The 15,399-nt window shown below is 45.1% G+C and overlaps 1 protein-coding gene across 1 annotated transcript in view; it reads right to left on the bottom strand.

Annotated features, from left to right (window-relative positions):
• The window catches only part of Tiprl (TOR signaling pathway regulator), a 29,998-nt gene extending 29,278 nt beyond the window's left edge, over positions 1–720 (bottom strand). The window contains exon 1 of the mRNA XM_028864392.2: positions 485–720. Within this exon, the coding sequence (XP_028720225.1) occupies positions 485–588 (104 nt within the window). The 5' untranslated portion in view covers positions 589–720. The remainder of the gene's footprint in view (positions 1–484) is intronic.
• Between the last annotated feature and the right edge of the window lie 14,679 nt (positions 721–15,399).

Raw genomic sequence — 15,399 nt, 5'->3', positions numbered from 1 at the left:
TGTGCATCTTCATCCTGAACAGTCACACACAGCCATGTAACGGTCTCACAAACTATTAAGTCTGTGAGACTTACTGGGTCATGTTCCGAATCTCAAGCGCCCACCACAGAACCCCACAAGCTAGAAGCTAAACATAAATTCCATCTCTGTCATTGCCCCGAGGGAAAGAGGTCATCCACGCCCCGAAAGGTGGCGCAGGCTTAGGCAGAGGCGAGGAGGGGCGAGGGGAAAGTCTACCGAAAACAGCCGCGCTCAGGTCAGCCCTGCGGAAGCCACCGTTTCAGCGAGCAGAGGTGGCGAGCTGGGGACAGAACCATGTACTTAAAGTTGTCAATCAACGGTCGGGTCGGAGGGGCCGATCCTGCGGTCCCGAGAACCGCGTCACGGTGCACGGAGCCCGCTCGACCCCCCAGCTCGACCCCCCAGCTCGACCCCCCGCCCCGCTCGCCCGGCCCGGCCCCGCCCCGCAGCCCCGCAGCCTCACTTCTCCACATCCGCAGACTTCATGATGTGGGTCTTGGACGCCGTCAGCTTCCAAGGCCCGAAGGAGAAGTCCTGGTGGCTGCTCTGGAAGCCGTGGATCATCATGGCAGAGACGGAGCCGCAGGGCCACTCGGAGCAAGCGCCGGCCGCAGCGGTCACAGGGCGGCCCTGCCTGAAGCGCGGCTCCTGGGTTTGGCCGTTACCATTGCGGCCCCGCCCCCTGCCGCCGCGCCGTAGGCCCGCCCTTCCGCCGTCTCTTCCGCCCCTACCGATTTTTGCTTCCGGGACCGGCCGCTGGCTCTGCGTGACTCACGTTGTACGTGAGGACGCTGAGGGGCGGGGCTTAGAGCGCCGGGGTGTTTCCGTGAGCGCTCAGCCTAAATGCTTCCGGTGACGTCACCCCAGGGCGGTCTTGGGAAATGCGTCTCTCTCGATCCGGAGCTTCGCAGACGCCTCCGAGCAGTGTCATCACCTTATGAGTCGTGCTAATGAGGGCATGCCCAACGCCCCTAGCGTTGAGGAGGCCCAGCACCAGCAGAATACATCAGTGACCTTCCAGCCAACGTCCGATCATGGCTCCACCGCGCGTCTTTGCAAGAGCACTTACTTACCTTGCAAGCCGCCGAGGCCCCGTGTTCAGTTCTTAGTACCGCGAAGGGAGCGACAAATCATCCTTACGATATTCTAAGACTTTGCTGCCTGCACACTGGTGTAGTGGGAACAACGCTGGAAGCCTGGTGCTCCGTGTACGCTTGCAGCGCAACTGTGTGCATCTTTGGGCAAAACACAGCTAACTATTGTAGGCTTCAGCTGTCTGAAAATGAGATGGTTTAATGTTAGAGCATCTCTCAAAACTGTTTACCATCTCAGTTCCAGCAGCCCCCTCTTACTCCTCCTACCCGTCTTGCACTCAAAACGTACCCTCGACTCTGGAGCCACTAAGCAGCGTCCCTCAGTGGTTTCTGAATCAGTTTATGCCTTGACTTCCTAGAGGTGTAGGCCAAATAAACCCTTTCCTCCTTAGGTATTTCTGTGTGTATTTCTGACCCAAGAACCCGTCATCAATTTCTCTGCCCAAGGTCTCTGGGTTGATTCATTTTGTTGGCATTCTGTCCTGGCTTCCTGCTACGGTTACTCCATTCGCATTGCCTGTAGAAAGTAGGCATGTCAGCATCCCCATGGAAGGAAGAAGCTCGTTCTGAATAGTGGAGAGTTGTCTGCCTTCATCACTGGCCTACAGTGGTTGGCTACTGAAGTACTTCCCAAGGAAGCTGGGGCCTTTTCACTACCGATTCACTGTAAACCTCACATTATCTAGATCTCCTAGAAGACCTAATGAGGAGGTGAATGAGCAAATTACATGTAATAAAACCCACCCCAACATTTTTTCCGAAAGAGTCTCATATAGCCTAGGTAGACCTTCACTATTTTAGCTAAGGATGACCTTGAATCTCTGATCCTTCTACTGCTTCCCTGGTGCTGGGATTATTTATGTATATATATCACCAGGCCGTCCTCCATCCCAACATCTTACTATACGATGTCTTCCTTTGAATTTTTCTAAATTAAGCCAAGAAAAATATGGAGGATCTCTGATTTTCTAGTCTACATAGCAAAACATTTCTCTGTCTTTGAACCTGCAATGTTGTATTTTATTTCCATACTTGCTTTCTAGAATTGTGCCAATGAAAATAAGCAAAATAATGGGACTTTTTTTTTTCTTTCCCAAAACAGGGTTTCTATGTGTAGCCCTAGCTGTCCTGGAGCTTGCTCTGTAGACCAGACTGGCCTCAAACTCAGATATCTGTCTGCCTCTGCCTCCCAAGTGCTGGGATTAAAGGCGTGCGCCACCATGCCCAGCTCATGACTTTTTTATTAAATGCTTGGAACAGGCTATTACATATATTACTACTCTGCTGTCAAACCCTAATGACCTCACAATACTTTCACTCTGATCACCCATCTCACTTTGTTATATTTCTCTCATGTCTTAAAAATTGACTCTGTTGCTGGACTTTTTGGCGCATTAATCCCAGCCCTCAGGAGGCAGACTCAGGTGGATCTCAGAGTTTGAGGCCAGCCTCATCTACAGAGTGAGTTCCAGGACAGTCAGGGCTACACAGAGAAACCCTGTCTCAAAAATCAAAAACTAGGAAAGAAAGAAAACCTACTCTGTATCTCCTTGTTTTTATTAGCTGTCAAACCTGATTTAAAAACAAAAAACAAACCAAAAAAAAAAAAAAACCTCACAAAAAGACTTGTTACAGCAACATGGGGCAGAGGCAGTAGTTCCTCCTAGGGTGGGAGGAACAGTAGGGCCCTGGGAACCATAAAACCGTGGAACAGTTCACTGGGGTGTGTGGGAACTTGTTGAGTGATATTTTGTTTGTGTTCTGACAGTTTGCCTGGAGATCAGAGAGCGGAGCCAGCCACTAGTTAACCATAGAAGTCTGTAAGTCTGTATAGAGAGGAGACAGGAAGTGACAAGGTGTGGTGGAGACAGGATCTTGGCCCCTTTTGGTTGGAGGATCTGGAGCGGTAAGAAGTCACTGGTGGCTGCTCCTCTGCTTGTCTGATCTTTCAGGTTTTACCCTGATATCTGACTCCTAGGATTTTTTGTTTTTTATGTTTTTTGTTTTTTTCTAGACAGGGTTTCTCTGTGTAGCTTTGCACCTTTCCTGAAACTCTCCGTAGCTCAGGTAGGCCTCAAACTCATAGAAATCCACCTGGCTCTGCACCCCCCCCAAGTGCTGGGGTTAAAGGCATGCACCACCACAGCTCAGCTCTGACTCCCAGTTTTTAATTGATAAGATTAGATTTACACTTCATCTGGCATCCAACTTTTGGGGCATAAATTCACGAAAAAGCCACTTGCACATGCCTGAGCTGCATTTGGGGGCTCCTGTTGGAGTCACCACCCCACTAGGTTTTCTTGTTTCTATTTTTCCCCCCAAACCCTCTGAGTGAGTCTGGGAGTTTTCTGTTGCAGCCACTCCACAGCAAACGCCACTGGAGTTAGCCCCTCACCACCAGCCAGCTCTGCCTCAGGCAGCTCAGTGATTTCACTTCCCACTGGTCACACTGCTGCTTTCACACATTCCCCCATGCAGACAACTGGCTCTCTTTCCTGCAGTCCCAGTTCAATGAAAAATTAAAGGTGGCTTTGGAGTTGGAGCTTGTCTCTCTCCTTCTCTAAACCCAAGCATGCTTGTTAAAAGGAAAATCCAAAAATCTCTGTATCATATCAGAAGAGCCACCTGATATGGGACAGAAGAAAAATGAAAATTAAGGGACTATTCTATTGCCACTAATCTCATAATCCTTTGGTTTTATTTTGACTCTTTAAAACTTTTCTTAAGGTATAAATATTATATCAAAATGTATAATATTAATATATATTTTCAGGTTTTTGTCATAATATTAATGGTCATATAGAAAACTAATTCTAGAAGGCTTCATAATTCTAGGAGTTTTCATCTAACTTCCTGAACATGATTTTTTTGTGTTTGAGTCTTTATCAGGTAACTAAGAATTAAGTTTTGTACTCTGGATATATATAACAAATTATGGTTCTTTAATCTCTTTGAGGTTTGCTGCATATGACATTTTGTTTAAGTTTTCTGCAGTGAACCAAGACCATTCCTAATAGTGATCTTTGAAGTCTCCAAAGGAGTATGGGGCCCCACAACAACAATTCACCTAGACTATGGTAACACCACTAAGCTGACAAAAACTACCTAAAGATTGGCTTTGGACTACAAACTGCTCAGGACGACTTCAAGGTGGCTGGCTGAGATGGTCCAGCCTCACAGACTACTCTAGCCAGAACTTGAGACAAGCCCTGCACTTTTCCTATTATACAGAGACTGGATAACAAATGATACAGCTAGCTCTCCCAGGACTTGACAATTATCCCAATTTTTTTTTTCAGGATCTCCTAAAGATGCTGTCGCCCCCAGACAGCAGGAAGTAATTTTAAGAACACAACACCCATATTCCCAAGAGGTGGGATGTGGTGATATTTTGTTTGTGCTCTCACAAATAAAGCTTGCCTGGAGATCAGAGTGTGGAGCTAGCCACTAGAAGCCAGGCAGTGGTGGCACAAACCTGTAATCCCAGCTCTTGGGAAGCAGAGGCAGGCAGATCTCTGTGAGTTGGAGTCCACCCTGGTCTACAGATCAAATAGCCAGGGCTACAGAAAAACACTGTCTCAGACAAAAAAAAAAAAAAAAAAAAAAGAATTTGGAATTATCTCATGGCATGTCTGGAAAAAGGGAATAACCAGGCCTCTGGAAGGAAGGACCCAGTGGCTGGAAAGTCTTGAGTGCTAGTCAGGTTCTACAGTCTTTCTAACACGCCCTGCAGCTGGCTCTCTCTGTCTCTGTCTCTATCATCTCTGCCTCTGTATTTCTATCTCTCTGCCAATCATCTCTGTCTCTGTCTCTCTCTCATCTCTGTCTCTCTATCTCTTGGTCTTCAATCAGTTCAGTCTGCACTCTTCATGTACAACCCCAGACCTTTCAAGTATAATCTTGTCAGCCAGCTCCTGGCTTACTTTTCAAATTCTAGTCAGAGAGAACCTGATCAGCTGAGCTTGAATCAGGTGTCCATCAAGACCCAATCAATAGGAACCAGATCAGCCTTGCTGATAGAAGCCCATGAATTGGTGGCATAGTAGTTCTCAGAGATGGGCACTTGCTCCCTACCTCCAGTATCTACAACTGTGGACTTTGTGCTAATTAGGGAAAGAATGGAAGGATTTTACTATTGTGCTGCTAGTCTAGGCAAGCCTGAGGATAGGAAGAGAGCAGAGAAATAGTATAGAATAAGAAACAGAAAACTGAAAGATAAGTTAGGAAATTTAACGTCTTCCCACCTTTCAGGTGTGAAAAGTGTGTGTGTGCACACCCACACTTACGCCAAAGCAGACCTAATACAGGAGCAGACCCTGTTTGAGGACTCAAAATACAATGGGTAAGACAAGTATTGAGGTGCTTCTAGGTGCGGTAGAGATGTAATCCAAAGTCAGATTAAAACTGTTGTATGTAGGGCCACAAAATAATCAAAGCAAGATAATTTCTCCATATATCCAGCTTCTAGAACTCTTGGATCTATCATCATAACCCAAAGCACACTTGTTTGGCTTATGAGACACTACCTTAGAAGAGTCATTACTCCTGGCCAGATGTGGTGGCACACACCTTTCATCCCAGCACTCAGAGGCAGGTGGATCTCTGAGTTCAAGACCGGTATGGTCTACAGTCTTCATAATGAGTTTTAGGCCAGCCAGAGCTACATAGTAAAACCCCCATCTTAAAAAAAATAGAAAGATTCATTACTTCTAATGCAGCTGTTACACTATTTCTCTTCTTTTGTCTTTTGAGACAGACTTTCTCTGTGTAGTCCTGGCTGTCTTAGAACTTGCTTTGTAGACAAGGCTGGCCTTGAACTCACAGAGATCCACCTGCCTCTGCCTCCTGAGTGCTACAATTAAAGGCTTGCACTACCATGGCCTAGCATTTCTTTTCTTTATAATGGTCAGGTGAGTTCTCACATTTCTCACTGGTCTAGAGAGCTACTGGGTGGCAGGAGGCAGGAGCTACCTGATGTACCAGCTGTACCCAGCTCTGGATGTGATTGATTCTTCCAGAACTTGGTAACTTGCTGTGTAGATCTCCTCTGCGGTCAACAGCCATTTTTTTTTTGTGTGTGTGTTGATATTTTTTGTCTTTGGTATTACTTTTTGGCATTTAAATTCTGACTGTGTAAACATTGTGGTTCTTTGTTGCATATGTATAGTATGTGTGCACATGGAGAGAGATTTAAGCTTGTGGCCTGGAACAGTAGCAAATGGGCTGATGGAACTTGGGTAAATAGCCCATTTTAGAATCATTTACACAGAGAAACAGCTGTACTATATCATTGTTGACATAATTAATGTCAGGGAATGAAGCAACTGGGAACACTTTATAGAGAATAGCTTTATTTTAGTATACTAAAATAAGGCATTTATTTGGGCTCTTAGGGAAATATAAACACCTAAAAGACTGATTCAAATGTTATTTTGAGTTTGTGAGAAAATCCCTGCCCTTAATCCCTTGTAAAACACATGTATTTAAAAATGCCTTTTATAGAAATAGCCTCTGAAGCATAGACTTTTGTATGTGTATTTTAATCCAGATCATGAAAATACTAAGCTATAAAACTGCAGAAGATGAGCAGAATATTGTCAAAGAAACGTTTCTATGCTTATGTCTGAAGATAATAATGAAGCACATGAACCAGGGCTTCATAAAACAGCTAATAGGGACACAGATTCAAACCAAACAAGCAATCCCAGGAATTCATGCTGCTTCTGTCCAGATGCCGCACAAACAAAATAGTTGTCTTTCTTTTCCTTCTTTCTGTGTGGGGGTGGAGGTCTTGAAGGAACTGGGACAGTTTATAAACAAAAAGCCCGAAGGGACAAACATTCTGAAACCATAAACTTCGTTTTAAAATGTGGAGACCAACAAGTAGCGATAGGGATGAGCTAGGAAAGGGAGCATGCAGAAAGGAGAGCTGAAACCAAGTGAGTTCCTCTGGAGAAAAGAGTCAGGAAGCCAGGCATGCTGGGCTGGATGCAGGGAGGTAGAATCCCATCACTGCAGTGTGAGTTCCATAACTGATGTGCAAAGGAAAAGAAGAAGAGAGGAAAACAAAAGAAGAAAAATGAAAAGAGAAAGACTCCCAAGGGGTGTCAAGTGACTTGATCAGTCAGGCCAGGAAGAACCGGGCTTCAGTGAGTGTACCTTCAACATTTGCCTTGAAATGGGACGAAGGTCCAAAGAGGTTCTTAGAGAACTTCTGTAGGTAAGGGGACTAGAGTTAGGCTGCCTGGGTTCAAATATTGTCTCCCTAATTGCTGGATGTGACATGGCTTCTACCATACTTCACTCACCAGAAACAACAAAGACTGGAACAAGACACTTATAATAAAATAGACAGTCCTACAAGTTGATGGGCACAGTGATTTTCTTCTGCGAGGTGAACGTGTGTGTGTGTGTGTGTGTGTGTGTGTGTGTGTGTGTGTGTGTGTTGAACTATTGGTAAGTGGATAGTGAATGATGAACATCATTTGAATAAATAATTGCATACAATTCTAATATACTTATTTCTGAATACTCAATTATTCCAAAATTTTAATAATGATTTAATAATAATAATTTAATAAATATATTATAAATAATTTAATAATAATAATTTAATAAAAATTAACAATAATTTTAATAATAATGTTCCTAACAATGATTTTTAATTTATTATTAAATAAAATAATTTGGAAAGAGTTTTAAATTAGATTCAACTTACCTGTTCAAATCTGGTGGGAAGGAGGAATGACCCCAACAACCTCCTAAGTGTCTGGAAAACTCAGAACCCGACTTTTCTCTCAGAATTCCCATGACAGTGGTTTCCATGAGGATAAAGAGCATCTACCTATAATTCGCATACAGAAAACCGTGGACTGGATGGACACAAACACAGATATGATGACTCAGAGCTAAAAATACGTTATCTGATTTTCCATGTCATAATAGAAAGGACAACTGAGAAATCTTTTCCTTTACATCTTAGCAGTATGGTTTCACCTTCCAAATGTGCCACACAGAACCAAACCACAGCTCCAAAGGGCTGAGTTTCCATAGCCTGTCTCAGTGTGACATCCAGAATCTTCCTCATGTCCATTTACTGACACATACATCCCGGTCCCTTCTCCAATTCTCGTTCTCCACTAATTCTTCACTAAGAAAAATCTATTGTCAGAATCCCCCAAAACTCCTCTTCAATGCAGCAGAGACATTTTTCTTACTTATAATTATGTTCCCAAACTCGTTTGGGGCTGTGAATTCTATAACTATCACTCACCAACAATTCAAGGTGTCTGAACAGACAGGGATTAAATGGTCCCATAGGGACAAGGCAGCTCGTGAGACAGGGACATACTCCCTCAGAAGAAGTCTAGCAATAGCTTAGCTGGGGTGCTCTAGTTTATGGGAGGAGCACAATATGCAAAGGAGAAAGAGAGCAATGCCGGCCACACACCCAGCCACAGGAGACCTTAGTCACAGACCTAAGGACAGGAAGCAGGCCTCTAATTCCACAGTAGGAAGAAGGCAGATCCTCACTCAAAGAAAATGGTTATGCCAGGCAATCAATGGCATCGAAGTATATCAGACATGGAGAGAGAAAAGGCAGATCCATCACTATAGATAGACTCAGTCATGGGGCAAACAAGGGAAGAACTCGGACATTGAGCTGAGATTCTCAGCTTCTGTTCTTCATGCCTTTTTTTTTGCATTGATTTAGTTAGCTAGGGGCGTGTGGAAACACGAACATGCACGTTCAGTGTTAGGTGGTCAGAGGATAACTTGATGGAGTCAGTTCTCCCACTCCATCATGTAGCTCAGTCCATCAGGCTCGGGAGCGAGTGCCTTTCCTTGCTCAGCCATCTCACTTCACTCCTTCCAAGTCTCAAGCTCCTCAGAGCCTGAGAAAACTTGGAAGTGTCTATGTTCTTTACATAGACTCCCGCAGAGCTCAGCGGGAGCAAATTCCCTTGAATCCTCCTGCAGTTTTTTCCCCTTCCCACAACCTCTTTGTCCCAAATATTCACATACAAGCGGAATGCGGAATGTGGTTATACAGGTGTTTAGTTCCAGCACTAGGGAGACAGGGAAGGGCAGAGCTCTGTAAGTTTAAGGCTAACCTGGTCTACATAGTGAGATCCAGGTCAGCCAGGACTGCATAGTGAGACTCTGTCTCAAAACATGCAAATATGCATACAGTATTCAGGCAGCTCACCTGTTCTAGAGGAACGGGAGATACAGAAGAAAGGCTCATGGGATTTCAGGAGCTGAAAGAAGAACAGAAGTTGATTTCATCTAAGTTTTTCTTCAAAACTATAACATCCCAACTGTCCCTTGTGACACTAGTTGTCATGGACTCATTAGTGACACAGAAAGAGCAACCAGTCATTTCAGACACTCTTGTGGCTTCACGGAAATGTATTGGCCATCCCAAGTTGCAGAACAAAAAATAGGCCCAGATTATATTGGACTCTATTATTACATAAACATAAAAATAATTATCTTTTCCTAACAGAGCTAGAGCTAATTGATTTTTTTTGATAACTCTAATTCAGTTTAATATGCATTTCCTAATAAAGGCACAATTAGCAAGTCAATTCAACCGTAGCATCACGTTGTTCCCCATCTCTTTCCAATTAACTATCTCCCCTTAGAAATAGCTCCGCTGTCCTCCTAACAGCACATCTGGTGTTAAGACCTCTGGGAGCTAAAGCCGTTCCTCCCTAAACAACTGTCAGCGTGTTGGAAACGAAGGATGCTTACTCAAGCTTGGCCACAAACCAAGTCTGTCAAGATGTGGCAGGGAGTATAAGCCTCTTCTCTCCCTGAACACTAATAAAATCTCCGAGGGCTAGCTGAGGTTATTTCAAGGACAGTTATACAAAACAAAACAAAACTGTGTGGGGTAACAAGAAGAGCTTGAGTCAGTAGACCTGCCCCATTATGGCTTTAAAAAGTAAATAACTTGTTTCTGTATTATAATAGTGAAAGTAGTCACTTTGGTTATGAATTGAATGGTAAAAAGATATAGTGTACTCTTGACCCCTCCCACAGTGCTCTGAAAATCCTGTGAGCTCAGCTCCTTGTTTACTAGATAGAGTCTTAAGAGTAACTTGAGGGTCGGCTCAGACAATAGAACAGCTAAAGAATGGTGACCAAGGTGGGCACTTCATATAGAAGTCCTTATGTTCGGGCCGGGCGGTGGTGGCGCACGCCTTTAATCCCAGCACTCGGGAGGCAGAACCAGGCGGATCTCTGTGAGTTCGAGGCCAGCCTGGGCTACCAAGTGAGTTCCAGGAAAGGCGCAAAGCTACACAGAGAAACCCTGTCTCGAAAAACCAAAAAAAAAAAAAAAAAAAAAGAAGTCCTTATGTTCACACTCCTGTTCACAATCAGCCATCTTGCAAAGACCATATTGTTCTGGGCATTCCTAAACATGAACCAGGTGTTCCTTGGTGTTTGAACCTGGTTGGTACTAGATTAAGGAGAGAAATGGGAGAGATGGGTCATAATGCCCATGAGCAGCACTTAAAGGTAAATGCAGGGAAAGAAAAAGGAATAGCCTGGTTAAATGCATCTCATCCAGGACAACATGCATTATGTGATGTCTGTATTCAAGGCATCGATGTAGATAATATTGTTTTTGCTGTTGCTTGAGACAAGGTCTTTCTACGTAACCCCATCTGTCCGGAATTTGCTGTGTAGACCAGGCTGGCCTCAAATTCATAGAGATCTGCCTGCCTCTGTCTCACAAACGCTGGGATTAAAGGTGTGAGCCACCATGCCTGGCTTGATACAGATAATATTGTAAAAGCTGGATATGATAGTGCATATCTATAATCTAGTATTTAAGAGTCTGATGCAGAAAGATGAAGAGTTCCAGGGCAGTCTAGGCTTTGTAATAAAATCCTGCCTCAAAGAACAAAGCAGCGGCCTGGCATGATGCCACATTCCTTTAGCCCTAGCACTCAGGAGACAGAAGTAAGTGGATCTCTGTGAGTTGGAGGCCAGCCTGGTCTACATAGTGAGTTCCAGGACAGCCAGAAGTATATGATAGATCCTGTCTAAAAACAAACAAACAAGCAAACCAGCCACCAGGCACGATAGCCCCTGCCTGTAATATCTGCACTTGGAAGGTGGCAGCAGGAGGATCAGACGTTCAAGGTCATTCTCAGAGTCTTGCTTGAGTGACATAAAAGACACTACTTCTGACATTGGAGAGTGGACAGGGCAGTTGTTAGGAAAGGAGACATGTATGCATAAAAAGACATAGAACCATCCACACTATGGCCTGCCTCTGTGAGGGCAAATTCTCCACCTGCCTCAGTGTGCCTGCCACTTAGGAATATCAGATGTGGTCAGGCGTGGGGGACAAGCCTTTAATCCCAGCACTCAGGAGGCAGAGGTCGACAGACATCTGAGTTTGAGGCCAGTCTAGTTTATAGAGCGAGTTCCAGGACAGCCAAAGCTACACAGTGAGACCCCCCACCCCCTCACAAATTATCTTTTCTCACACAGTGTGTTGTTAGCCCAGTTATATAATGGACAGTGGCCACCCATGATTAAACACTTTACATTTGATCTTAGCCATAGAGCAGAGAAATGATTTCGACAGAACACTTTAAATTCAGTTAAGTACATACCCAATGTGTGAGATAGGGCCATCACCAAAGCTGAAATTGGAATGATTCTTCCAGTAATATTACATTTCTGAAAAAAATTTAAAACTTCTTTTTTTTCCCCCCTTTCACCTTTTTTGAGACAGGTTAGAAGTTTTTTTTTTAAATGCACTCATATCCACATTGCATGTTTTCTTTCTTGTTTCTGTACTTTCCTCTCCCTCCCCCTCCCTGTTCCTCTTCTGCAGCTTCTGTCTCCCTCCTTTGCTCCCACCCACCTCCGTCTCCCTTCAACATCCCCAGAGCCCTGGTTCCAGGGGAGTCTCTTGCTCACCCAGGACCTGGGCACCTTGTCCCCAAACTCTCGAGTGTGGTTTCTGTAGATCCAGCTTTGGCCGCTAGGGGCCCTCTGCTCCCTTGGCCTGGGAAGAGCGAGAGAGTGGGGGAAAGGCAACAACAAAACCCCCCAAACCCAGAACAAATAAAGAGAGCTAAAGAGAAGAGCCAAACAGCCAGCACGGCTTTCGAGTTTAAGATGGCGACAGGCCTGTTCATGCTGTCGATTGACACTGCTGACCGGTCGCAGCCTTGTCCTCTGGCCATCATGGGAGAACCGGGAAACCCGCTGCCTCTTAGAACTTCCTCTCTCAATCTCCTTCTCCCTCAGACGTGGCCTCAGGACCCCGGTTCCAACCTGCTCCACGACCCCCTCTTCTTTCTATCGCTCCCATCCCTTTCACCCCTACCTCCAACCTCCTCCTCTGCTTCGCCCTTGATCTCTTCTCCCAGCACTGGCCAGGGGGGAAAAGCCGGGCTGCTGCAGGCCCTCCCACGGGTCTGGGTGAGGGCAGAGCTGTGGGTTCTTCAGCACTTCCTTAGGCAGTACCAGCTGGGTTTGATTCTTTCCTTTTTCCTCTCTCATTGATGATTTGTCTGTGTGTGGGTGCTGGATCCCCCAGAACTAAGGTTACAGCCAGTTGTACGGTTGTAAGCGGCCCTGTGGGTACTGGGACTTGAACCCCGGGGTGCTCTGGAAGATTAACCAGTGCGCTAACCGCTGAGCCGTCTCCCCAGCACCACCGCCTCCCCCGACCCCCAGTCTTGAGTCTTAATCTCCACGGCGCTGCCGTAGGAAGTTGGGGGCAGAGTCAAGTTTCAAATCCAGATCTTCCGGCTTCTGACAGACGAGTGGACTGCCATGTATATTACCATCCCTCCTTTAAAGGGCCGGTGGGATGGCTTAGCGGGTCAACGGGGTTTTTGCCGTTAGCTATGCTCACTCCATTTTGCCAAGTTCTTCCATTTTGGTTAAACAATGACAATTACTGAAACTAGGTTGGTTTCCTGAACGAAAGTAAAAAGCTTTCCTAGATTCTTGCCCTCACAACCCTAATGGCAGCAACAAGGTATTTTTTTTTCCATCACCTGACATTTTATTTTACCTACCAGGAACCTTGTTTTCCTAGCTATTCCTAACTGGACCAAAAATCGGGGGGGGGGGGGCGGAATCCAGGCCCCTTACTTCCCTCCTCTGTAAGTACTCCACCCCGAGAGCCCTGTAAGGCCTGTTGTGCTCTCTGATTTGTTGGACTCCAGAACTCTCCTCCTCAGGGCTTTTCCTGACTAAAGCCCGTGGAAGAGTTGCTTAGCCCCTTGTCGGTCTTTCCTTTTTGACGGCCTTATAGACACCAAGCCTGAGGGCCCGTGTTTCATCGCCAGGGTTCACATGGTAGAGAGAGAAAACCCGCTCGTACGCGTTGTCTTCTTGACTTCTACATGCCAGATATGGCACATGAAGACCCACCCACACCAATAAGCAAAAGTAAAGGGCTGTGGATGAAGTCAATGGCAATAATAGGGGATTGTGAATTTGGGGTCAGTGAGTAAAGGAACTTGCCACCAAACCTGCCAACCTGAGTTTGACCTCCAGAACCCACATGGTACAAGGAAAGAACCAACTCTCTGCAAGTTGCCCTCTGACCTCTTTCTTTTTTTCTTTTTCTCTTTCTCTCTCTCTCCTCTCTCCTCTCTCTCTCTCTCTCTCTCTCTTCTCTCTCTTCTCTTTCTTTCTTTCTAATGGTTTTTCAAGACAGGGTTTCTCTGTGTAGCTTTGCACCCTTCCTGGAATTCACTTGGTAGCCCAGGCTGGCCTCGAACTCACAGAGATCCGCCTGGCTCTGCCTCCCGAGTGCTGGGATTAAAGGTGTGTGGCACTACCGCCCGGCCCCTCTGACCTCTTTCTAAATGCCCAAACACACTAAATAACTATTTAAAAATATTTAAAGAAATTCTGAATTCAACATGCTAATTGCATTGTTCTATAGAGCTCTAAAGGTGAACCAATGCCTCTGGAAAATATATTTACACCTTCTCAGGGGCTCAGGGCCTCGTTGGAAAAAATGGATTCTTACATGTGTGTATTTACGACATGAAATCAGAGGTGAAACTGGAGAACAAACAGGACTGATAGGAGAGAGGGAGTAAGGGTAAGGGAGGACATATACTCAATGTATAACATGAACGTGTATGAAAATGTCCTTATGTGACACAACACCATGAATAATGGATGTTTTCTTAAAAATAGGAAATGTCCTTATGAAATCCAGTTCTATAAACAATGACTAGAGACAGTAAAAAAGTTCAATATCCCAAAGAGGAAAAAAAATGATTTTTCCCCATCCTGTAGTGTACTGGTTCCAAAAACTCCTATTTTTACCTGAGAGAATACTCTCCGTGTTCTTGCATTTCAATTTCATGGATGGCTAAGAACAACTCCACATTAGCATTGGCCCTACCTAATAACGAATGATAGAGAGAAAGCCTGCTGCAAGGAAAACTGTGAGGTAGTTGGAAAAGAACAATCATCCTGACTAGTCTCCCATTACACTGGGTTTTCATCTTGTCTGGTGGTAAACTAAGTCAGAAATTATTATTGGAAGTTTGTGTTGGGTAAATACCTGAGATAAATCAACTTGGACAAGAGAGGTCCCTTTGGGTACTTAGTTTTGGAGTTTTTGATTCACATCCAGTTGGTGACCTCCTAGGGGTCTTTTAGGATATCATGGTGGGAGCATGCAGTGGATGGAGCCATTCATTTCACAGTGGCTGAGAAGCCAAGAGAGAGAGAGAGAGAGAGAGAGAGAGAGAGAGAGAGAGAGAGAGAGAGAGAGAGAGATATTTGGGTCCCACAGTTTCCTTTGAGGTCAAGCCCCCAAAGACCTAAGACACCCCCCACCACCAAGAGATACCTCTTCTGTGTGTTTTGATTTGTTTTTGAGATGGGGTCCCAAAGTTTTAGACTCAAGAAACCCTCCCTCCTCAGTCTCCCCAGTAGCTGGGGTTATAGGGAAGCATCACCGCACCTGACTCAAGGCCCTATTCCTTTGAAGTTTCCACCACCTCGTCGTATGAGCGCCAAGCTGGGTACTGAGCCTTTATGACATAAACCTATGGGGGCCATGCTAGAGACAAAGAGCAAAGTTCAAATAGATTTTTTTTTTAATCAGCATCCATCTCTTATTGCCAAATTTATACAGGACCGCTCCCTACTGGGAATGAGAGATGGCTCAGTGGTTTAAATACTTGCTGGTATGGGAGAGGATCTAAGTGCAGCAACTCACAACTGTCTGTAACTCCAGCTCCAAGGGATCCGATACCTTCTTCTGGATTTT

Source organism: Peromyscus leucopus, chromosome 15 (genome assembly GCF_004664715.2).
Source record: "Peromyscus leucopus breed LL Stock chromosome 15, UCI_PerLeu_2.1, whole genome shotgun sequence".
Classification (NCBI taxonomy): Eukaryota; Metazoa; Chordata; class Mammalia; order Rodentia; family Cricetidae; genus Peromyscus; species Peromyscus leucopus.
This window is presented reverse-complemented; position numbering and strand designations above follow the sequence as displayed.